Genomic DNA, 24,205 nt, shown 5'->3' with positions numbered 1-24,205 from the left:
GGCCAGAACTGAGAAATCTCCTTTCCTAAACCTTTAGAGTTCTTTCCTCCTTCTTGGCGAGCTCTTTCAAGATGTGTTCCATTTTGCTCATGCATTGGGCTTACAATGACCCCAGCTGGGTTTTGCTGTCTTTTCTTGTCATGGCTGAGAGATGGATTTTAGCACAGTCTGCGAGGTAGGGAAGGGAGGAGGAGGGGGCGGCCAGGAGAGGCATTTCCCACTCTACTCCCCATCCCAAACTGGCTCTTGTAGAAACATGCACGGTGCTTTTAGCCAGAACCAGGACCCAGGGGATGAATCTGGCTCCTGAAGTGTGGCAGGATTTTTGTTTTTTTAAGTGTGCTTATAGGGAATTCAGTGCACTGAAAGACAGAGAAAATAAAGGCATTTGTTGTCTATGAATCTAGACAAACACACCAACAACCTCACCACCACCTCCTTACTGGGATGCTTCTCTCCTACAGACACAAAGGAACAGGAAACAGGTGTTGTTGTCTAAAGCACTGAGCCTCTTGGGCTTGCCAATAGAAAGGTCAGCGGTTCAGATTCGTGCGATGGGGTGTGCTCCCGTTGCTCGGTCCCAGCTCCTGTCAACCTAGCAGTTCAAAAGCACACCAGTGCAAATAGATAAACAGGTACCGCTGCGGAGGGAAGGTAAACGGTGTTTCCGTGCACTCTAGCACTTGCCACTGTCCTGTTGCACCAGAAGCAGTTTAGTCATGCTGGCCACATGACCTGGAAAGCTGTCTGTGGACAAATGCCGGCTTCCTCGGCCTGTAAGCGAGATGAGCGCCGCAACCCCATAGTCGCCTTTGACTGGACCTGACCGTCCAGGGGTCCTTTACCTTTGTTTTTTAACCTAATGCAGTGCCAGAAGCTGGTACAGAATGCTGTGCTGTTGGAGAAAGCTGGCTACCACTACCACTTCCAGGTGTGTGGGTGTGTGGGTGTGTGTGCATGTATGTTAATCGTTTTTATTTGATTTTACAAATATAAATTTATAAGAAAACCAAATACATATCCATATCGAGAGATTTCTCTGAATCTCAAGACTTCCCCCATCTTCTCCATGGGTCCTATTGCCAATGTTTTCAACTGCATATTATTTCATAGTCTGTATTTTGTATCTCTCCGTATTGTCCATAGTATTTGTTACACTACAAGTGAGATTAAAATCCTGCTAATGTTTTTGCCTGCTTACAATGATCTCCTAGGTAAATTATAATTTTTTCCCATTCTTTCTTGAAGTTTTTGTCTTCTTGGTCCCTGAGTTTTTCCGTCAGTTTTGCCATTTCGGCATAGTCCAACAGCTTGGTTTGCCATTCGTCTCTCTTAGGGACTATTTCTTCTTTGCATCTCTGGGCTAATAGCATCCATGCTGCTGTTGTCGCATACATAAAGAGTCTTTTCTGCTCCTTTGGGATGTTGGTACCTACAATTCCTAATAAGAATGCTTCTGGGTTGTTTGTTTTACAAAAGTTATTTTAAACATTTTTTTCAGTCCATTGTATATCATTTCCCAGAAAGCCTTTATTACCTTACACAACCACCACATATGCTATAAGGTACTGTCTTTTTCTTTACATTTCCAGCAGCTATTTGTACTTGTTCTATACATTTTTGCTAGTTTAAGGTAAAGGTAAAGGGACCCCTGACCATTAGGTCCAGTCGTGGCCGACTCTGGGGTTGCGGCGCTCATCTCGCTTTATTGGCCGAGGGAGCCAGCGTACAGCTTCCGGGTCATGTGGCCAGCATGACTAAGCCACTTCTGGCAAACCAGAGCAGCGCACAGAAACTCTGTTTACCTTCCCACCGGAGCGGTACCTATTTATCTACTTGCACTTTGACGTGCTTTCAAACTGCTAGGTTGGCAGGAGCAGGGGCCGAGCAACGGGAGCTCACCCCGTCCCGGGGATTCGAACCGCCGACCTTCCGATCGGCAAGTCCTAGGCTGTGTGGTTTAACCCACAGCGCCACCTGTGTCCCTATTTGCTGGCTTACTAGGAGTCAAATACCACCAGTACATCATTTTCCTGGTTCCAGGATTTGGCTCATTAAGGTTTGGCTCATCTCAACCCCATGAGCTAGCTACGTTGGCCATGATGCTAACTGGTCAAATTTGGGGTAGAAATGTCTACCAGAGGACTGCAGTGCTGTGCATCATAGCAGGAGTGGACCCAGGTGTCTTGCCTGCCAGAGTGATGTCAGCGCCAAGCCAAACAGTTTACCATTACAACTGTGTGTCTCTGTGGGACCAGAGTTGTAGGTCATCTTGTAATTGGCAAGCAGACCGTTTATTGTTTGCTATTTTGGGCGTTTAATGAGCAGCCCTGTAAAATATACCATTTGTCTGAAATCCTGGTGGCTTAAATATCAAAATAATGAAGTCATGAATTACAAATCACAAAGTCATGAATTAAAGAACAACCTAGGATTCTGGTTCTCTGTAGTGCTGATAAGAATTCAGATTTAAGCGGGGACCAAAACAGGGGATACCTTGGGTCAAGGAGAGAAAGGAAGATGAACTCTCAATATATGCACAGCAGCAGCTACCACCTCTCTAGTGCAGACATTTTGCCTTTGTGCTGTTTAATTTCCATTTGTTTTAACACACATTGCTTAATAGTTGGGGCTGTTGCAGAACTGGAAGCAGCATTGACAAAAATCCAAGCTAGACTCCTTCAAACTCTCAGAGTTCATTCACCCTTATGTTTCAGCCCTCCCAGAACGTCCCTGAGAATAATATACACCAACTTGAACTTGTGCTTGTGAAGTTGTTCTACTGCACATCCCGGTCCCTTGATTTTAGAAACCTTGCAAGTGATTCTGTGACTCTGTGTAAGGTGGAGTGACACTCCACTGCCATGCAGTGGCTCAAGGGTGATTCTTGCAACCAGATGGATGTAGCAAGAAGATTTGGGTCGAGGAGACCTGAACTAACTGTATTGTGGTGTTTTCAAGAGTTTTGAGAGTCAAGAGTGGGAAATGATATATAATGAATTGGGGGGGGGGGAATGTTTAAAATAACCTTTTTAAAAATAACCAGAAGCTTTCTTATTAGGAATTGTAGGTACCAGTATTCCAAACGAACAGAAAAGACTTTTTATGTATGCAACAACAGCCGCACGGATGTTACTAGCAGGGCCGTCTTAAGCATATCTGGTGCCATGGTGCAAAGATCCCTCCAGTGCCCCACCCCCGTTTCCCAGAGTTGTTGACCTTTTCCCAAGCCTCTGCGGGGATTGCTCTCCTCCCACGGGGGCTTGGGAAGGAAGCTGCACGCCCGCCAGTCATATAGTTGGCGGGGCACAGCTTCCATCCTAAGCCTCTGCGGAGCTCACGCTCCTTCCGCAAGGCTTGGGAGGCAAGCTGCACACACTCCAGCCATATGGTTGACGGGGCGCAGCTGGCAGGCATGCAGGAGGGAAAGGGGAGACCGCCAGCAAAGCTGTGCAGCTCCCCCACTCGCTGGGGCGCCTCTGAGAAGCTGGTGCCCTGGCACAACGCGCCAGTAAGCCCAATGGGAAAGACAGCTCTGGTTACGAGCCCAGAGATGGAAAGAAGACAAAGTTCCTACCAGAGAGGAATGGCAAACCAAGCTGTTGGACTACACTGAAATGGCAAAACTGACCGAGAAGCTTAGGAACTAAGAAATTCAAAACTTCAACAAAGAATGGGAAAAATTTATAACTTAATCTAGAAGACCACTATAAGCAGATGAAAACATTGGTAGGATTTTAATCTCACTTGTAATGTAGCAAATATTATGGACAATATGGAGAGATATAAAACATGGTGTGATGGGATGATGAGCTGCTTGTGCGTAAAATCCCAGTCCCTCAGAGTTTGGTCAAGTCCGCAAACCTCTGTCTGTGACGGAGCACCTTAAGCATGGCTCCATCAGTCGCTGGCAGATTCCGACAGTGGTTGCTTTCGGAATCGTTTCCAACATAAAAGCTCCTTAACGGAAACGCGTCTTCTGGACTCTCGGCGTGACAGTTTCCGGCGAGGAGTGGGTGTCCCTATAGGAGGTCCTGAAACCTCCCCACTGTCCTCGCTGGAAGTGTCTCGGAGCCATCCCTCCTGCTCACTTTCCCTCGGAGCCCCTCCTCTCCCCCTGCTGGTTCCCTCTTCAGCTGCTGAGTCTCTCCCAACCTGCGTGAGCCCTTCCACCTCCTGTCCTTCCGATGGCAGTTCCCTGACATCCACCTCCCCTCCAGGGCCCCCTTCACCCCCTCCCGTTCCCTCCTCTATGGGCGGTGAGGAGGCAAAACCCCGGAAAGAACCTCCTTCATCTTCCGACGTCTCGAACATTTCCCTCCATCGGTTGCTGTTCCTGCTCTCTAAGTACTCCTCCTCATCGGAGTCTATCCCTCCTTCCAACTCCGAGTCCGTGAATCCTTCCAACTCCTCCACCTCGTCGGTGGGGCCAAAGTATTCCCTCCGGAACCTCGCTACAGGCTGAGGTTTCCTTGGGAACCTTTGATGGAACGTTTCTATTAAGACCTCATCATTGACATCCTCTGCCATTACCCAGGTGTTTTCTGACTCCGGTTCCCCTTCCCACGTTACCAAATACTCCACCTGATTCCCCTTCCACCTGGAGTCAATGATTTCCGCAACATGGCTGCTGTGTTCCCTTTCTTCCATTGCTGGCCCCCGTGTGGACCTCCCTTCTCGTTCCCCTTATACAGTGACAGCAACGACCTGTGGAATACTGGGTGCAATTTCATGTGGTTCGGTAACCGGAGCCTGAAAGCCACTGGGTTGACCTGTTGCATGACCTCAAATGGACCCAATCTTTTGGGTCTTAATTTCTTACAACCCCCTTTGAACGGCAACCCTTGGGTTGACAGCCACACCTGATCCCCCACCCTAATGGTTTCACCTTCCCTTCTGTGTTTGTCTGCCTGTCTCTTATATTCTTCCTTGGCCCTTTCTAAGTTGAGTTGGAGCTGACGATGGATCGTTTCCATTTCTTCTACAAACTGTTCGGCGGCCGGGACGCTCCATCTCTCCCCTTCCCCCCCCCCCCGGGAAATGCCCTGGGATGACACCCATAATTAGCCAAAAAGGGGCTCATCCCTGTGGACACGTTCTCCGCATTGTTGTAGGCAAATTCCGCCAACGCCAACTTCTCTACCCAATCATTCTCTCTGTCATTGACATAACACCTCAGGTATTGCTGGAGGATACCGTTCGCTCTTTCCGCCTGCCCGTTGGTTTCAGGGTGCCGGGCAGTCGAAAAATTGACCTCTACATGCAGTAAGCTCATGAGCTTCCTCCAGAACCTGGACGTAAATTGTTTCCCTCTGTCTGAGACCACCCTCAAGGGGGTGCCATGCAACCTAAAAATGTGCTCTACAAACAATCTCGCTGTCTCTTCCGCCGTGACTGCATGCGAGCATGCTACAAAGTGGCACATCTTTGTTAATAGGTCTACTACTACCATGATGGCTGTTTTCCCCTTGGACTTCGGCAGATCAGTCATAAAATCTATCGACACTGCCTCCCATGGTCGTTCTGGTGTGGGTAATGGTTCTAATAACCCCGCCGGCGCCCGCCTCTCCCTTTTAGCTCGCTGGCATTGGTCACACCCTCTAACATACTCCCGTACATCTTCCCTCACCTTGGGCCACCAAAATTCCCTGGTGACCAACCACATGGTTTTGTGTTGCCCAAAATGCCCCGCTGTGGGGCTGTCGTGCAGCTGCTTGAGTACTCTCCCCCTCAATTCTCCTTCAGGTATATACAGTGCCCCCTTGTAATACAATGCCCCATTTCTTTCCTCAAACCCTCCGGGTTTCTCTCCCTCCCTCCTAAGACCTCTGAGTTTGTCCTGGGTGTATTCATCATTCTCCGTTCCCTCTACCAGTTCTCTTTGCCCCACCAATGCCGCCCCACACACCCAGCGGTCCTCTGGGATGACATGTCTCTCTTCGGGTGCTCCCTCCCCCTCCAAATATTCAGGTTTACGTGAGAGAGCATCCGCCATAACGTTCTCTGGGCCTGGCACGTAACAAATTTCAAAGTGGAATTTGGAGAACTCCTGGGCCCATCTCACTTGCCGTTGGTTGAGTACTCGTGCCGTTCTCCAATACTCTAGGTTCTTGTGGTCAGTGCACACTTGCACCTTATGTTGTGCGCCAATTAATAGGTGCCTCCATCTTCGGAACGCTTCGTGAATGGCGAGTAGTTCTCGGTCATACACCGTGTAGTTCCTCTCGGATTTGTTTAGCTTTCGCGAGAAAAAGGCACACGGTCTCCACTCCGACTTCTCCTTCCCAGGCTGCAGAAGCACCGCCCCTACCGCCCGGTCTGATGCGTCCGTCTCTACTCTCATCGGTTTTTGTAAATCCACATGCAGGAGCTGTTCTTCAGAAGCGAACGCCCTTTTCAGTTCCTCGAATGCTCGCTCTGCCTCCGCCGTCCAAACAAACTTCCTCTTACTGCTGAGACAGTCAGTAATGGGAGCCGTCAAGTGGGCAAAGTTTCTGATGAACTTCCGATAGAAGTTTCCAAACCCTAGGAATCTCTGCACATCCTTCTTCGTTTTCGGTGTCTTCCATTCCAGCACCGCTTGGACCTTGCCTGGATCCATGGCCAATCCCTTGTCTGACAAGCGGTACCCCAGGAATTCCACCTCCTTGGTATGAAACTGACACTTCTCCAGTTTCACCCACAGTTGATTCGCTTGCAGTTTGCCCAACACTTCCCTGACGTCTCTTACATGCTGCTCCTCATTCTCTGAATATACCAACACGTCATCTAAGAATGCCACGCAATTCTTGTAAAGCAAAGGTCCCAGGACGTGGTTCATAAACGATTGAAAACACGCTGAGCCTGCTTGTAGACCGAAGGGCATAACGAGATATTCGAATGCCCCCAAAGGGGTGAACATGGTGGTTTTCCATTCATCCCCTTTCCTCATTCGTATCAGGTTGTACGCCCCCCTCAGGTCCAGTTTGGTAAAAATCTTTCCCTTCCTGACCCTTGTCAAGATGTCATCAATTCTAGGCATAGGGAAAGCCACTGGTTCTGACACTGCATTTAAGGCCCTAAAGTCCACCACAAGTCTCAGTTTGTCCGTGTTTTTTTTATCCACAAAAAACACTGGGCTGCCACCCACCGCTCTGGACTCTCGGATAAAACCCCTCTTCAGATTTTTGTCAATGAACTCCCTCAACTCCTGCATCTCCCTGTCTGACATGGCGTACAGCTTGCCTACTGGGAGTTGAGCCCCAGGGAGTAAATTGATTTGACAGTCAAAGGGTCTATGCGGAGGTAGTTTGTCAGCTTCCCTTTCGCTGAAAACGTTGCTCAGGTTGGGGCACCTTCCCCTTGTCCGCTACTTCCATCCCTGCTAGCGTGGCCTTGGCCCCTTCCGGAGCTTTCCCCTCTTTGCAGTGCTCTAGACAATGTGCTGACCCAAAGGAGACCACTCTCTGATGCCAGCCTACTAGCAGATCATGTAACGCTAGCCAGCTCATCCCCAAAATAATAGGAGCTCCTCCCAAGGTGGCCACGTTGAACGCTATTAGCTCAGTGTGCCTTGCCACCCTCGATTCCTCATCTGGAAAGTCATCAAACTGCAGGTTAAGGGCATATTGCATCTCTGTTCTAAAGGCATGGTAGTTCCTGGGCTCCCCCCCAAACTTCTGCACCAATCCTGGCACCTTTCTGGCGAGCGGGGTGGTTTTTCCCTTTTCTGCATCTTGAGCCCTCCTCTCCTCGAGCCTCGCCGTCTGCAGCGCTAGCTGGACCTCCAACATCCTGTACCTTTCTTCCAGGCTTGGACCCGCTCCAGCTCCTCCTGCTTCTCCGGTTCTGGCTGGGTTGCTCATGGTGCTTTCCCCTGCACAAGCTGCTTTCAAGGACTGTCGGAATGCTGTGATGGGATGATGAGCTGCTTGTGCGTAAAATCCCAGTCCCTCAGAGTTTGGTCAAGTCCGCAAACCTCTGTCTGTGACGGAGCACCTTAAGCATGGCTCCGTCAGTCGCTGGCAGATTCCGACAGTGGTTGCTTTCGGAATTGTTTCCAACATAAAAGCTCCTTAACGGAAACACGTCTTCTGGACTCTCGGCGTGACAGTTTCCGGCGAGGAGTGGGTGTCCCTATAGGAGGTCCTGAAACCTCCCCACTGTCCTCGCTGGAAGTGTCTCGGAGCCATCGCTTTCCCCTCTTTGCAGTGCTCTAGACAATGTGCTGACCCAAAGGAGACCACTCTCTGATGCCAGCCTACTAGCAGATCATGTAACGCTAGCCAGCTCATCCCCAAAATAATAGGAGCTCCTCCCAAGGTGGCCACGTTGAACGCTATTAGCTCACTGTGCCTTGCCACCCTCGATTCCTCATCTGGAAAGTCATCAAACTGCAGGTTAAGGGCATATTGCATCTCTGTTCTAAAGGCATGATAGTTCCTGGGCTCCCCCCCAAACTTCTGCACCAATCCTGGCACCTTTCTGGCGAGCATCCCCTGCTGGTTCCCTCTTCAGCTGCTGAGTCTCTCCCAACCTGCGTAAGCCCTTCCACCTCCTGTCCTTCCGATGGCAGTTCCCTGACACATGGGTTATGAAATAATATGCAGTTGAGATGGTGTACAATAGGACCCATGGAGAGGAAGGTGGGAAGTTCAGAGATTCAGAGAAATATCTAAATATGGATATATAATTTGGATTGTTATAACTTTATATTTGTAAAATCAGGAGTGAGGATGCCTGAAAAATCTCGGCTGGAGGGATGTTCCACAGCACGAGACCAGTGATGCCAAATGCCTGACCTGTTAAGGCCATTTGGGCCCCTGTAACATAGGAGGTGGGATGTGGGTGACGCTGTGGGTTAAACCACAGAGCCTAGGACTTGCCGATCAGAAGGTCGGCAGTTCGAATCCCTGCAACAGTGTGAGCTCCTGTTGCTCGGTCCCTGCTCCTGCCAACCTAGCAGTTCGAAAGCATGTCAAAGTGCAAGCAGATAAATAGGTACCGCTCTGGCAGGAAGGTAAATGACGTTTCCATGTGCTGCTCTGGTTCGCCAGAAGCAGCTTAGTCATGCTGGCCACATGACCTGGAAGCTGTACGCCGGCTCCCTCAACCAATAAAGCGAGATGAGTGCCGCAACCCCAGAGTCGGTCATGACTGGACCTAATGGTCAGGGGTCCCTTTACCTTTAACATAGGAGGTAAAGCACAGCTCTCCTCCAGCTGTTGGACTCCAACTCCCATCGGTCCCAGCCAGCGTGGCCAATGGACCAGGGAGGATGGGACTTGTAGTCCAACAACCTCTGGAGGACACCACATGGGCTAGGTAAAAGGTAAAAGACCTCTGGACGGTTAAGTCCTGTCAAAGGTTGTGACGCTCATCTCGCTTTTCAGGCCGAGGGAGCCAGCGTTTATCTGCAGACAGCTTACCGGGTCATGTGGCCAGCATGACTAAACCGCTTCTAGCACAACGGCACACTGTGACAGAAATCAGAGCGCATGGAAACGTCCCCCCTTTTTGTGCCAATTTTGCCAAAAAGATGCTCAACAACATTTCTGTCTGGATTTTCACTGTTTGAAATATTTCAACCTTACTCACCACATAACTAAAAAGGCAGTGCTGTGGACCCATTCAATCCCATAAAGAATTGTACTTTGGGGGCTTGTGTGTGAAAGACAGGTCACCTGCCCACCCTCAGTGCAGGGAACACCATGGAGGGGAGCAACATGCCTCCATGTTCAGAGTGATGCCCTGCACACTTCAGGATCCTTGCAATGTACCTGCTCTTTCTCTACAAAACACGGACAACCACGCTATCCATCATAATGATGGGCATTTTGCCAGTGTCTTTATAAAGGTTAAAGCTGCCCTTCTGCAGTTTCCCCTCCTGCAGCAGCAGCAGCAGCAGCAGCGTGGAGAAGTATTTTAATCCACATATACCAGTGAGGCTAACTATTATTAACATGCACAAAGAGAAGATACCAGAGGGCACAGGGGAGGGACGTTGGGAGTGGGAATTATTGAGCGTATGACGCTGCCTTAGAGAGAGTCAGGTTGCATTTCAGGCTAGCCCAGTAGTTCTGCTCTAACTAGCAAGCGCAGCCGTTCAATGGCTTTCCCATCACCTCCTACCTGAGACCCCTTCAGCTGGAAAGGGCAATGACTGAACCCGGGTGCGGTGCCCCTTTCTTCCACATGCCCTGCATATACCCTAACACTGAGCTCAGCTATGGTCATTCCCCACTGAGTAACTAAACAATCCAATTAATTGTATTAAAATGCAGCACAGATTTCCACTTTCCATAGCATACATACTGAACATGCAGGTAAGGGTAAAGGACCCCTGGATGGTTCAGTCCAGTCAAAGGAGACTATGGGGTTGCGGCGTTCATCTCGCTTTCAGGCCGAGGGAGCTTTCCGGATCATGTGGCTAGCATGACTAAACTGCTTCTGGCGCAACAGAACACTGTGACGGAAACCAGAGCGTACGGAAACGCTGTTTACCTTCCCGCCGCAAAGGTGCTTATTCATCTACTTGCGCTGGTGTGCTTTCGAACTGCTAGGTTGACAGGAGCTGGGACAGAGCAACGGGAGCTCACTCCATTGTGGGGATTCGAACCATCGACCGTCTGATCGGCAAGCCCAAGAGGCTCAGTGGTTTGGACCACAGCGCCACTCGCGTCCCTACCGAACATGCATGCATACGTTTTTTTGTATGCTGCTTTTCCACAGTTGAAATCATGCTCAAGGCAGCTTGCAAAATGAAAAAAAGGAAAAGTAAATACATAACTAAATTAGAGCATTAAGAAAGTGGGATAAGAATCTGGCAGTGAATGTGGTCCTATAAATGTTTGGCTGGTGCTTGCATTTATCACATTTCCTGCATGCCCAACTCTGCATGGGAGCCAGTCAGATTTGCGGTTAACTCCGTATGCTCTGGTTGTGCGCCAGTCTCCTATCTGCAATATGGGACTATACGATCCATCCACTGTGTAGGCTGCATGCTGTGAGCCTTGGACACAGGCAGAGGATGCTAAGAACTGCACCCCATGTTTTGTGGGGAAATGAAAACATCCTCAGAAAAGCCCATCCTCATCCGCTGCCTCTTCGCTCAAAGGAAAAGATCCCTCTGGGCGGCTGAGCTGGCTCTGGCCTTTCCTTTGGGGGTCTCTGGGTGCTTGCCACATATCCCTACAACCCCCAGGCCCTTCCTGCTAATTAACATGGAGGCCTTAACCCTCCCCTGCCGCCGCCTTTGTTTCTTTCCCTCTAATTAATTTGCTGTTGCTGCTCATTAGGATCAGCCTGCAGAGGTTGCTTGGGATGGAGCTCTTCCAGTGGCCCCTGGGCTATGAAGGCAAGGACTGAAGCGGCTGGTCAAACAGGCCTAAACCCCCCTCTGCCACCCCCAAGCGCAGCCTCTGACCAGAGGGGGAGAGGAGGAGTGGGGAATAGCAATCGTCTTTAGCCAAGGTGGAGCTGAAGATCAGGGAATCGATCCTGTGACAATCCCCCAGAATATATTCTGCTCAGTTGTTGTGCGGAGGAAAGGCAGGGGGGCAAGTGTACGTAATTTGCTGCACAAACATTGTCGGGCTGTGTTTCCCCCCCCCCTTCCCACCGCCTCTTTTAAGAATTGCATTGATCCCAGTGCATAAAGCGCCCATAAATCCATCTAATATCCCGGCTTGATTGATTATTGCCCTTTGAAAGGACTCTGGTCCAGGACTGCAAATTTCGAAAATGATATTGGTAAATTACACATAGCGTCGCAAAAGGGGGGGGGGGCGACAGCATGCAAACAGGAGCAGGGGAACTCGAGCGCATGCGGCGTTCCCCAAAACCGGGGATCAATTTGACGCGCGTGCATGGATGCAACCAGAGCGCCTCCGGAAAAAGATGTGCAAAAAGGCAGTGCCGTTGCAGCCCAGCAGAATATTGCGCCCCTAGTACAGCATGCAAAAGAAGATATGTAATATAATGTTATCGCAAAGAGATGCAAACAAGAGAGGTAATATGCACGCATCTAGGGAAAAGGGCAGGCGGAGGGAAGGCATAATGGCCTTACACACAGATTTGCATCTCCCCAAATAGAGTTACCATACAAGTTAATTTACCCTTACGTTTCCCCACAGAAAGTCATCACAGAGACATTAGGAAGGGCAGGCACAGAAATGTATGCTGGGCAAGAAACATATGAGAAATAGAAGGGAAAGTGATGAATGCAGATAGAAAATACGTAATTTGCAAGAGGACCCTGGTTAATGCATGCAAAAATGGATCTTATGTACTAAAAGTAACACACAGTTTGATGGACAATGAGCAGCGTACATAAGTTAACACACGCGCACAAATAACGCACAGGGGCTAAAAGGCACAATTCATATGCACACTGACCTGCGCATGCAAAGGTTCAGCCACGGAAAAGTTGCACAGCTGTTTTCCCACACAGGCAGAAATGGCACGCGAGCATACGTACAAAGCACACTTACAAGGAGTTTAGTGTGAGATGCAGGTACATCTTTCATTTCAGTAAACGTTCAGAGCGACGGAATTTATGACGAGGGGGGGGGACCATCCCTTTTCCCAACACAAAACCAGCCTGAACGACTCATCCGAACAACAATTTTGAGGGGAAGATTGGCGAGGCAGAACACAGACTTGCATTTCCCTGCTTGTTCTTTTTTTTTTAATTGCTCAGAAAATGCAGATTTTAATCCCTTCTGAAGGGAATTCAGACTCCTGTGAACTCTGGGGGCAAAAGTTAAATTTTGCATAAAGGAGCATTATTCTGTAAAGATTCTTTTTAAAAAACACACAAACACAAAAAAACAAACCACCCCTCCCAGTAAAGATTGCAAAATAACAGCCCATAAATCAAATGGCCCTTCTTGCTCTTCAGCACAGAAGAAAGTGCAAAAGTAAATGACAGGGGCTGGGGGCTCTGAGATGTGTTGCTACTGAGATATATTGGACTCTTTGGGTTGTTAGCTTCTGGGCATAGTGACAGCAAAGGGGACTTCTAAGACGGCTCCGTTTTGTCACAAAGCAGGAACAAATCGGTGTTTAATAAAGTTGTGCACAGAGACATACGTGGACCCCAATATATAGGCAGATACAACGTGTGTGTGTAAGAATGAAAACACATGAGCACAGAGGATCCTGAAAATAACACTGCTATCTTGAGCACTTTGATGAGGAACAGTGGGATACAAATGGAACAAAGAAATGATCAGTGGTTTCCCCCCCCCAAAAAAAAGTTATTGCATTTATATTGCACCTTTGCCTCCAAGGAGCTCCACACGACATACATGGTTCTCCCCCTCTTCACTGAATCCCCACAACAACCCTGCGAAGTAGGTTATTTTTATTTTTAAAAAGTTTTTATTTATACTTTTCAAGTTTATACATTTCATTAGTTTTAAAATCAATTTAACATTTCAGACTTCCTTCCCCCTCTTTCTGCGGTTCCTTAAATTTATTTTCTTTAATATCTTCTGCATATCCAAATTCATTTAATTTGCTCATTTAACTACCTACTTTAAATATATACTCTTATGAAACTGCAGGTTATTACAATAATCCTGCCAATGTTTTTATCTGGTTGCATTTTATCTGTAAATATTCAATAAACCACTTCCATTCTTTTATAAAAAGTTTGTTACCTTGATTTCTTATTCTTCCGGCAAGTTTCGCCATTTCTGCAATATTCCATAAGTTTTTGTAACCATTCTTCCTTTGCTGGGACTTCTGCTTCTTTCCACTTTGCAGCAAGTAGCATTCTTGGGCTGTAATAGCATACATGAATAAATTTCTATACAATTTAGGTAGTTCTGTCCCTATAATTCCCAAAAGAAAAGCTTCTGGGTTTTTTTTACAAAAGTTATTTTGAACATCCTTTTCAATTCATTGTATATCATTCCCCAGTAAGAAGAAGAAGAAGAGTTTGGATTTGATATCCCGCTTTATCACTACCCGAAGGAGTCTCAAAGCGGCTAACATTCTCCTTTCCCTTTCTCTCCCACAACAAATACTCTGTGAGGTGAGTGGGGCTGAGAGACTTCAGAGAAGTGTGACTAGCCCAAGGTCACCCAGCAGCTGCATGTGGAGGAGCGAGGAATCGAACCCGGTTCACCAGATTATGAGTCCACTGCTCTTAACCACTACACCACACCGGCTCACTTTAAGCTTTAACCGTACTACAAGACCACCACACCCGAGAGGCCGAGAGGCAGTAGCTGGCCCGAGATCACCCAGAGAGCTTCATGGCTGAGTGGGGAATCGAACCTTTGTGTTACAGCTCCTAGGCCAACACTGTAACCACTACACCACAGTAGTTAAACAAAATGAGCTGTTTATACTGAGTCAAGATCACTGGTCCATCTAGCTCAGAATTGTCCCCACTGACCAGCAGCCCCTGTCCAGGGTTTCAGGCAGAAAGTCTCTCCCACCCGTACCTGGAGATGCCAGAAATTGAAACTGGGACTTTCCATATGGAAAACTGGTGCTCTAAAACACTGAGCCACTGGTCTTCCCCCAACATAACACTAACATAAAGGCTGATACCAAAGAGAATATAAGCTAAGCACTGATTCGAACATTGATACCCATGTTTCACAGAAAAGGAATGGGTTTGCAGACCTGCATGCAGGTGCTCACTGATAGAGGGACGCGGGTGGCGCTGTGGTCTAAAGCATTTAACGTCTTGGGCTTGCCGATCAGAAGGTTGGCAGTTCGAATCCCCACGACGGGGTGAGCTCCTGTTGCTCTGTCCCAGCTCCTGCCAACCTAGCAGTTCGAAAGCACGCCAGTGCAAGTAGATAAATAGGTACCGCTGTGGCGGGAAGGTAAATGGCACTTCTGTGTGCTCTGGCACTCTTCACGGTGTCCTGTTGTGCCACAAGTGGTTTAGTCATGCTGGCCACATAACCCGGAAAGCTGTCTGTGGACAAACGCCGGCTCCCTCGGCTTGAAAGCCAAATGAGCGCTGCAACCCCATAGTCGCCTTGGACGGGACTTAACCGTCCAGGGGTCCTTTACCTTTTTTCTTCTTTTTTTTCTTTTTTTGCTCACCCATGGAAGCTAAGGAACTGGCCACATCAGCACTGAGAAACTTGCATGATCCTGTCTTACAGACAAGCACCTTCGAGGAGAAAAGGGGATGCATCATATATACATAACAGCATAATCATAATCATAGCACAGCTTCTTGACGAAAGGTGAAATGAATTTGGCCCTTTTTGCACGATATGTCTTCAATCAATCATTTTCCCGACATAGAAGCCTGATCCAAAATCTCTTGCAATCAGTGGGGGGAAAGCGTCGTCTTAAATACAACCCATTTCTGTTTTCCCACACACAGATGTGTGTTTGTGTGTGCGTGTGTGTGCGTGTGCATTATACTTACACCCTCCTCTCTCGTTCAAATCTGTGTTTTCTGTTCATGTATAAAACTCCACCTTTCCTACATCACCCATACATGATACAGGCAGAACTCACATGCTACAAGCGTGCATGTATCTCTCAACTGATTGCCTATATGCGTGGAAAGAAGCCGAAGTTCCAGCAAAGGAAGAACGTATACAAAACCTTATGGAATATGCAGAAATGGCGAATCTTACTGGAAGAATAAGAAATCAAGATAACAAACTTTTTATAAAAGAATGGAAATGGTTTATTGAATATTTACAGATAAATTGCAAACAGATAAAAACATAAGCAGGATTATTGTAATAACCTGCAGTTTCATAAGAGTATATATTTAAAGTAGATGAATAAATGAGTAAATTAAGTTAACTTGGATATGCAGAAGATATTAAAGAAAATAAATTTAAGCAACTGCAGAAAGAGGGGGAAGGAAGTCAAGTTTTGAAATGTTAAGATGATTGTAAATAGTGAAATGTATAAACCTGAAAAGCATAAATAATGTTTTTTTAAAATGTATCATTTTATATTTACACATGTACATGACAAATGCTATCTTCTCTTTTATATGCACACTCCTTAAATTACTCACACATCTTTCTTCTGTGCACATTCACTATTTTACCTTACACAAACATGTACCAGCAATGCCGCGCACACAGAGACGCACACACACACCCTCTCTCTCTTCCACACCTGTCTATATCGTTTCCATCAATATATACCTATAAGTTCCTAATGTGCCTCTTTCTCTCCCCCCCCCCCAATTCTGCTCTCTGTGCCGTCTCAAAAAAATGAACCATTAGTTAAAACGGCATCTCTCTCTCTCTCTCTCTCTCTCTCTCTCTCTCTCTCTCTCTCTGGTGTGTGTGATGGGTGTTTGGGGAGAGGGGGGGAATAATTGATTAATTAATGAATGTGATGGCTTGCAGCCCCTCTAGGAGATTCCTGCTGGATCTGTCAGCTGTTAATCAATCTCCGCCGAGAAAGGCAAAAGAAGGCACAAAGGTAAAGCACTTAATTGCATGGGGGAAATGATACAACCCCGGCATATAAAACACATCCTTAAACATGACTCTAGCTGCCAGCGGGGCTGCGGGATGCAGGCAGTGAGCCCGGTCCAGGAGATGGAATGGGTGTGAGGAGGAAGAGGAGGAGGAGGAGGAGGAACACAGCATCAGTCATTCCACGGCGATGCAAGTGCCCCCCAAAACAAGGCAAATGACGGTGTGTGCGCCTCTCTGAGAGCTCCTTTTGTTCCTTACAGGGAGATGACAGTGATGTTTGTCCACATGGATCCCCACCAGCAGCACCTGAGGATGGAGGCCTCCGGCCCCCCACGTTCCTGACAATCCGCCCCTGGCTCATGCAAATGCGAGCAGAAGCCCAGGCTGCTATGGATGGGATGAGACACTTCCAGGCTCCAGGCAGATCTCGCTCAGTGGCTGAGCCTCGCCTCCTCTGTGAAGCAGCAGAGGTCGCTCTGGTTGGCTTAAAGCTACTTTTTGCATCTTGGGCAGCTCAGTCTGATCTCCTCTTCTTGAGTTTGTGGAAAAGGCTTTGCATGTGGTAGGGAGGGGTGCTGGGTGAACTGGTGGTTGAGAAACCTCCCTCTCTCTCTCTCTCTCTCTCTCTTTCTCTCTCTCCCTCTGGTTTTCCCGTTGATGGCCATATGATCTGGCACCAGGAGCCTGGAGCTGCTACCCGGTCACCAGCTGAGTTCTCAAGTGGAGAAGAGAAAGGAAGGCAAATATATATACATACATATTCATGCATGCACACACACACTCTCACACACTCACAAACACACTTGTTTTCCCCTAGCCATCTCCATCCCTAAAGCATCTCCTGCTGCTGCTGCCGCCGCCGTTCCCAACAAAGTGTGATTGAGCCCAAGAGTCTACTGTAAACGGAAGCAAGTCTCTCGTGGAGGAAAGAGACCAGAAGGAAAGCAGCGCAGCCGAGCAACGTGGGTTTGCCTTGCCAGTCAACAAGTGCCCCTTTTGGAAAGGGAGGCCGTCGAAGTGGAGCACCGCCGTCCTCCTCCCCTTCCTCACTCCAAGGACGCTAAGGTGGGGACTTCCGTCCGGGTGGTTCTCGACTCCAGAGAAACTTCCACCATTACCTCCAAAAGTGAAGACGACTTCTTAACCCTGGCCGCCTCCAGGCTGAGCCGCAAGAAAAGGGTCATCGGGGCCGCCATCGGGGTGGCCATGGTGCTGGTCCTCCTGGTGGCCATCCCTTTGCTGGTCCACAGCTCCAAGACCACCTCGCACTACGAGATGTTGGGCAGCTGCCGCATGGTCTGCGACCCCTACACGCCCCAAACCCATGGGGCGGCTTCGGCAGAGGCAAGCCAGGAGTTGGCCGTCATCTCGCCGCCTCCACAAGTGTCCGGAGGGAAAGGAGACCAGGGGAGAAAGGGCAAGTCGGGGATTCGTGGGCCGCCGGGCCCTCCGGGGCCACCTGGGCCCAGAGGTCCAGCTGGGGAGCCGGGGAGGCCTGGCCCTCCAGGCCCACCCGGCCCAGGGCCTGGGGGATATATCCCATCTTTCTACAGCCCTAAGATTGCCTTTTATGCAGGACTGCGGAAGCCGCACGAAGGGTATGAGATCTTGCGCTTCGATGACGTGGTGACCAATGTGGGGAACTACTACGAGCCGTCAAGTGGCAAGTTCACCTGCCCTCTGCCCGGCATCTATTTCTTCACCTACCATGTCCTGATGCGGGGCGGGGACGGCACCAGCATGTGGGCAGACCTGATGAAGAACGGGCAGGTAAGGTGACACTCTAACCCTATGAACTTTTCCTTCCTGGGTCATCCTCTGTTCCCCCTCTGTCCCGCTTACCACTCTCTGTGTGCCATGCTTTCTGACTCTCCCTGTTGTGCCTACAAACAAAGCCTATTGCATCCTCCCATGACCCCTCCATCAATAGCCTCAGCATCCCAGTTCCACTTCACCTGTAGCCCCTCTGATTTGTGCGTCCTCCTCCTCATGCCAAATACACCTACCTGCCCACTCCCAATGCTACCTGCTCCCACACCTGGCCCCTCCCAGGCCAAGTGCTAACCACACCCACTCTCATTAGCTCCTCCCAATCTTTCACACCGACTCCACCCACTCACCTTTTAAAAGTTCTTTTGCCCTGTGGCTTCTGCTCCTTGACCACGATCAGGTACCATCTGCTATGTAGTCAAAGCCTGCATTTACTTCATGCGCGGAAACCTCACCGTACACTCCAAACACAGTGCGTTTCAGTTATGGGGATCGAATAAGGGATTTGTCACAAAGATCAGGAGAACATCCCATCCAGCCTGACCCCAAAGTTAGCAGGGGGTGTGTGATAATTCTCCTTAACTCCAGAGTACTTTCTAGTAAGAAATTACTTTCCTGCAAATGATGTGTGCTTACTTCTTCCCAGGCAGGCTTTCTATTAATTAAACAACACAAGTATATCGGTCTTACAAAGCTCTACACATTTTATTAATCAGAGGAGCTACAGAGTACTGAAAATAACCCTGTCTTTATTTATATTAAGAGTTTGGGGGGGGGAAGGCTTAACAAATGAATATCTATCTGACACATAATCCCACTGAGTTTTCCTTGACGTCCCTTTTCCCACAAACAACACCACACAAAATGCTACAATATTCGGATTTGCAATCCAGGATAACTCTCTATTGACTTTAAAAATCACCTTAAATAGGAAGCTGTTTTGGGGTCAAACCTGCTTCCTCTTTTCTCCTCTCTCCATGCTTTGGGGTGCTTAGCTTTTTAAAAAAAATTGAAGGGAGGGTTTAATATATGATAAAATATAAAGCAGTACACTGTGCAGAAAGCAATTTTATTTATTATTCCAGAATGAGAAGATGTTCTCATTTCATAAAGTATCGGAGCAAACTTAAAGGAAAAGAGTGATTTCCACATTTTCTTTAAACACATATATGGGGCAGGGTTCTACTTTCTTTTTAGAAATGCTGCTTACATTGATTCAGTGTGAAACTACTTAAAAATGCCATAACTAAACGAATATTTCCTGCCAGCTTACACAGAATTGTGAAATCTAAACTTTGTGCAACAAACATCACATCCAGTGCACAGACAAACATGCATTCTCCTAAATACGGTGCATCTAGTTAGTGAAGTTTAATAGGATTTGCATTGATCAGAGAGAAACTGGAGCCTATTGAATGCTTGAAAATTGTGTGAATGGACCTTATTAGTCTGTAAGAAAGTCAGTAGATGTAAGATAATCTTCCGGTTTATGGAATGTTACAGAAATTGCTTATTTTATACACACACACATTTGCTAAAGTTGTGTGCCTACATCTATAAATTGTATGTCAAACAAGATATTTAGAATAACTGCATGGGTATTTAAATAGCTTTAAAAATTGCCCACTGTGCATCTCTATTAAGAAATATGGTGTTTATCTATCTAAGCTACTTAAAACATGATATATACATGGAAATGTGAACATAGTGTAAATTGTGCCCAATATGTATTGCTAAACACTAATTATTTTATTACCTAAACTACATAAATTACAAAACACATATATGCATATTAAATACTAATTGATTATGATCATATACATCAATTTTGTGCTTTACAATTAAGATTTATTCAGTTATGTAGAATTGTTTCAGGGAGTGTGTGTTCTATTTTATCCTATACATAAAGAATTGTGACTCACAAGCTAGCTTCAATTTCACTTTTAGCAGTGAATAACATACAACAATTAACACCTTTCTATACCAGTTATCTGCATGATATTACGTATATATACTTGCAAATCCCTTCTACATTCACATTTTTCTGTACTCATAACTATAAATTATTAAAACAAAACTTGGTAACACATTCTAGTTACACGTCCATGTGAACATAATGATTTGCTTTTACATGAACTGCATGTAAGATGCTCAAATGAGAAGAGAGCATTTTGTTATATGAATCTGGAAGAGAAGCAGAGCTACTTATTTTTTAAATAAACCAACTCCATCCCAAATGCAGTCCAATAACACTTCAATATCTTCTCACATGTTATAGGACTTCAAGTTCATTTCCCTTCATCTATATGTCTTTCTGTCCATCAAAAGTCCCTTTCGTCTTTCTTCTTCAGCTAGATTTCAATAAACTCACTTCCATGACCTCTGCCACATCTTTATATTTATTAGCAATCCTAAGCTGCAGGCAGGTGCAAAGTTTTCAAGAAGCACATCTTATTTAGTTGTTTTTAAAGGGGTGTGTGCATCTGTTTACTGAATGAGCTTTTGTGAGTCCAAAAGGCAAGATCTAGAAGCCATCTGCCAGGAGAGGACTTCCCCCCCCCAAAAAAAAGTAAACACACACACACAACTCCGCAACTAGGACAGACACCACATTATTAAACGGGCAAAGTTACACTCGAGTCTCATTTTCAATGCTTTCCATTTACTGAAGATAAACAAGCAATTGATCTGAATTTTTTAAACACATCCCCGTTCTCCTTCAGCAAGCCCCCACATCCCTGAACTAATGAAAGCAACCTCTCAGGAGAAGGGGATCTGTCATCTCCACAGAATCAATAGGCGTATTTACATATGCTAGCCGAGTTCAAGCAAAAACAAAAACAAAAAAGACTATAGGAGACACTAGCGTTAAATGTGAATGCACACGCATCGATTGCATGTACACACACAGAGAGAGAGAGTTTTATGTCGGCAAAAGATCCTTGAATCGCCAGATATATAACCCTGCTGTTCAAAATTCTGGATCAGCCAAACTCAGTAAGCGCCTGTTTTTACTGCCCTGCACATTGTTTTTTTAAATAAATAAATAAATCCACATCAGAAATGGGGGACGGACTGTTTCACACATTATGGGTTAGGAGTGTACACAGTGTGACTCTGGAGCAGCAAACATAGTTGCTTTGAACCAGACAGTGAACGCACACACTCAACCTGTAATGCAGAGGTTTTCAACCTTTTGGAGTCCACCGTTCCCTTGACCAACGTTCTTTCTGCGGCACCCCTGTGGGGCTCAGGAGCCCAGTTATATGCCACCCCTTGCCTGCAGAGCTCGCAGCCCCCAACCGCTTTTTGAACACCCTCTTTTGTGAAGTGTTCCCTCAGCCTCCTCTCCCTTCTCCTTGGGAGTCCTCTGGGCAGTTGCAGCTGCTGCCCCTGGTCTCTGAGCTGCCCCAAAGAGAAGTGCCTCCTCACACTGCCCCACAGGGGCCTGGGAAGCACCCCCTAGCCAGCCCCAGAAGCACCATCCGCCCGAGGAACCTGTAGCCAGGGCTGCTGCTGCAACAAACAGTTGTGCCAGCCTTTGGGAGGCAGAGATACAAGAGGGCATCAGAGGAGGGAAAGAAGGAAAGAGGGACAGAGGATGCTGTTTCCCGTGGCACCCCTGACCATCATTCAAGGCACCCCAGGGTGCCATGGCACCCAGGTTGAAAACCACTGCTGTAATGTATAGAGTAGCCTCAGGGCATCTCGAAGCACAAGTCAGAATTGGCCCCAGTGCCAGGGAGCTAGGCTGTTGTCCATGCGCCTACTAGGAGTTTGTTGTCTCCACACTTTTAAGAAAGCCCAGCGCTGACCGTTTCATATTCCGTTGCTTTTCTAAACTAAAACATACTTTCCAGGTATTTGACAGTTTCCTCATAGAAGTGATTGAAATGATCTATTTTTAGTTTTGGCGGGTGGGGTAGGGAGATTCTGCAGCCGAATTAATCTCACCCCACTTTCCTCCCCGCAGAAATATATTAGGGAGAGTGCCAATCCCCCCCTCAGCCTGTTCATTGATTTCAGTCACTTCTTTAAAAAAAAAAAATGCAGAGCACAGTCAATTTCACCCAGGCAGGCCTTCGATAATTTCAACATTAATATCACGGTTCTGTCTCCCTTGCAAAAATAATAAAAATAAAAAAATCAATTAATTTCTAGCAATATTTGGATATCAAAAGTGCCACTAAGGATAAATTTGGAGTTTTTTCCCTGATTGGTGTGAGGGGAAAAAATTTATAATGGCGTGGCTCTATTGATCTGAATGCCAATTTACATCAAGGCAAATCTCCACCTCCGCCTCACCCACAAGTGATACAAGAAAACATCTAAAGACCTAAGTAATGCTGAGCATGATTTATGCTTCATGGGCTTTTTTACGCCCCCCCTTCCCTCCCACCAGCTTAGAATAAAGATTTTCCCTCCTTAAAATTACACAAAAACAACACCCTGTAATAAGAAAATGAATGCTGAGATGGAAGGGTTAATATGTGGTTTTTTTCCAGGAAGATTTTAAATAGATTTCGACACCTTCACAATTTGTGCTTGGTGGAGAGGAACAATTGCCTGTTTATTAAATAATAAATAGCGGGGAGGATAGAAACTGACATGGCAACTGGTAATATTGGTTCAGTCAATTCGTCCCTGGAGACCTGTTTGCAGTCAATTTGTCAGCAAGGACCTCTCTCTTTTTTTATTTGAGTTTTAATACCAAAATGCCTCCTGTCAATTGAGATCAGGGGCGAGCGATACCCCTGTCTTTAGCTCTCTGATCCCAGACTAATAAAACAGCCTTTTTTCCTTCCCCATCGCTACCCTTCCTCCTACTCTTTTCTCAAATTTATGTAGCTTTTTAAAAAAATATATAAAAAGCCAGGGTATTAAAATAGAAAAATCACTGTAAGATTTATGTATAACTGTGGCAATAAATCGAGCAGCAACGTAAGCACAAGTGGGGAGGGGGCTACACGGCTGTAATATGGAGAGATGCAACAAGACCCTGCGCATCTGAGACCTGAGCGTCTGAAAGACGGGTGGCCAACAAACCGCTCTCTTCAAATGTTCTTGGACTCCATGTCCCATCAGCCCCAAGCATGATAACAGTTCGTCGGGGAGGATGGGAGCACCATATGCAGGGCACCACATTGGCCCTGCCTGACCCGAAATGTTCTTGCGCAGGTGCCAAGCCAAAGCACATTCGATCGGCCCTTTTCCTTGTGTGGCTCTCCGAGTTCAGTGGCAGTCTATCCCACTCATAGCGCAAAGCCAACTAGGACTTAAACGCCAAGCAGGGTTTGCTTTCATTCAGTCCCCAAATGTTTGTTGCAGCTTGAGCCCGTAATAGCTTGTAAATACAAAAATGGCACACACACAAAAACCTGCTTTTGAACATAGTTACAACAACGTGCTTTTTCTCCCTGCTGGTCCAAGAAGCCAGGCCTTCTCGGTAGTAGCGCCCGCCCTGTGGAACACCCTCCCATTAAATGTCAAGGAAATAAACAACTACCAGACTTTTAGAAGACATCTGAAGGCAGCCCTGTTTTAAACCAGAGCCTAGGGCTTGCCAATCGGAAGGTCGGTGGTTCGCATCCCCGCAGCGGGGTGAGCTCCCGTTGCTCAGTCCCTGCTCCTGCCAACCTAGCAGTTCGAAAGCACCTCAAAGTGCAAGTAGATAAATAGGTACCGCTCCAGTGGGAAGGTAAACGGCGTTTCCGTGCGCTGCTCTGGTTTGCCAGAAGCGGCTTAGTCATGCTGGCCACATGACCCGGAAGCTGTACGCCGGCTCCCTCGGCCAATAAAGCGAGATGAACACCGCAACCCCAGAGTTGGCCACGACTGGACCTAACGGTCAGGGGTCCTTTTACCTTTACCTTTAATGTTTGATGTTTTATCATGTTTTAATATTCTGTTGGGAGCCGCCCAGAGTTGCTGGGAAAACCCAGGCACATGGGCGGGGTATAAATAATAATAATAATAAATATTATTACTAATATCTGGAGCAAAGGGGCCAAGGTTTCAAAGGCTAG

General features: G+C 47.2%; 1 protein-coding gene across 1 annotated transcript in view; it reads left to right on the top strand.

Moving 5' to 3' along the window:
• The first annotated feature begins 16,889 nt into the window (after nucleotides 1-16,889).
• Nucleotides 16,890-24,205, top strand: part of C1QL4 (complement C1q like 4) — a 48,084-nt gene continuing 40,768 nt past the window's right edge. The window contains exon 1 of the mRNA XM_081181558.1: nucleotides 16,890-18,179. Within this exon, the coding sequence (XP_081037684.1) occupies nucleotides 17,616-18,179 (564 nt within the window). The 5' untranslated portion in view covers nucleotides 16,890-17,615. The remainder of the gene's footprint in view (nucleotides 18,180-24,205) is intronic.

Source organism: Podarcis bocagei (assembly GCF_964188305.1).
Source record: "Podarcis bocagei genome assembly, chromosome: 2".
NCBI classification, from domain to species: Eukaryota; Metazoa; Chordata; class Lepidosauria; order Squamata; family Lacertidae; genus Podarcis; species Podarcis bocagei.
Note: the sequence above shows the minus strand (reverse complement) of the source record. Positions and strands in the feature narration are given on the sequence as shown.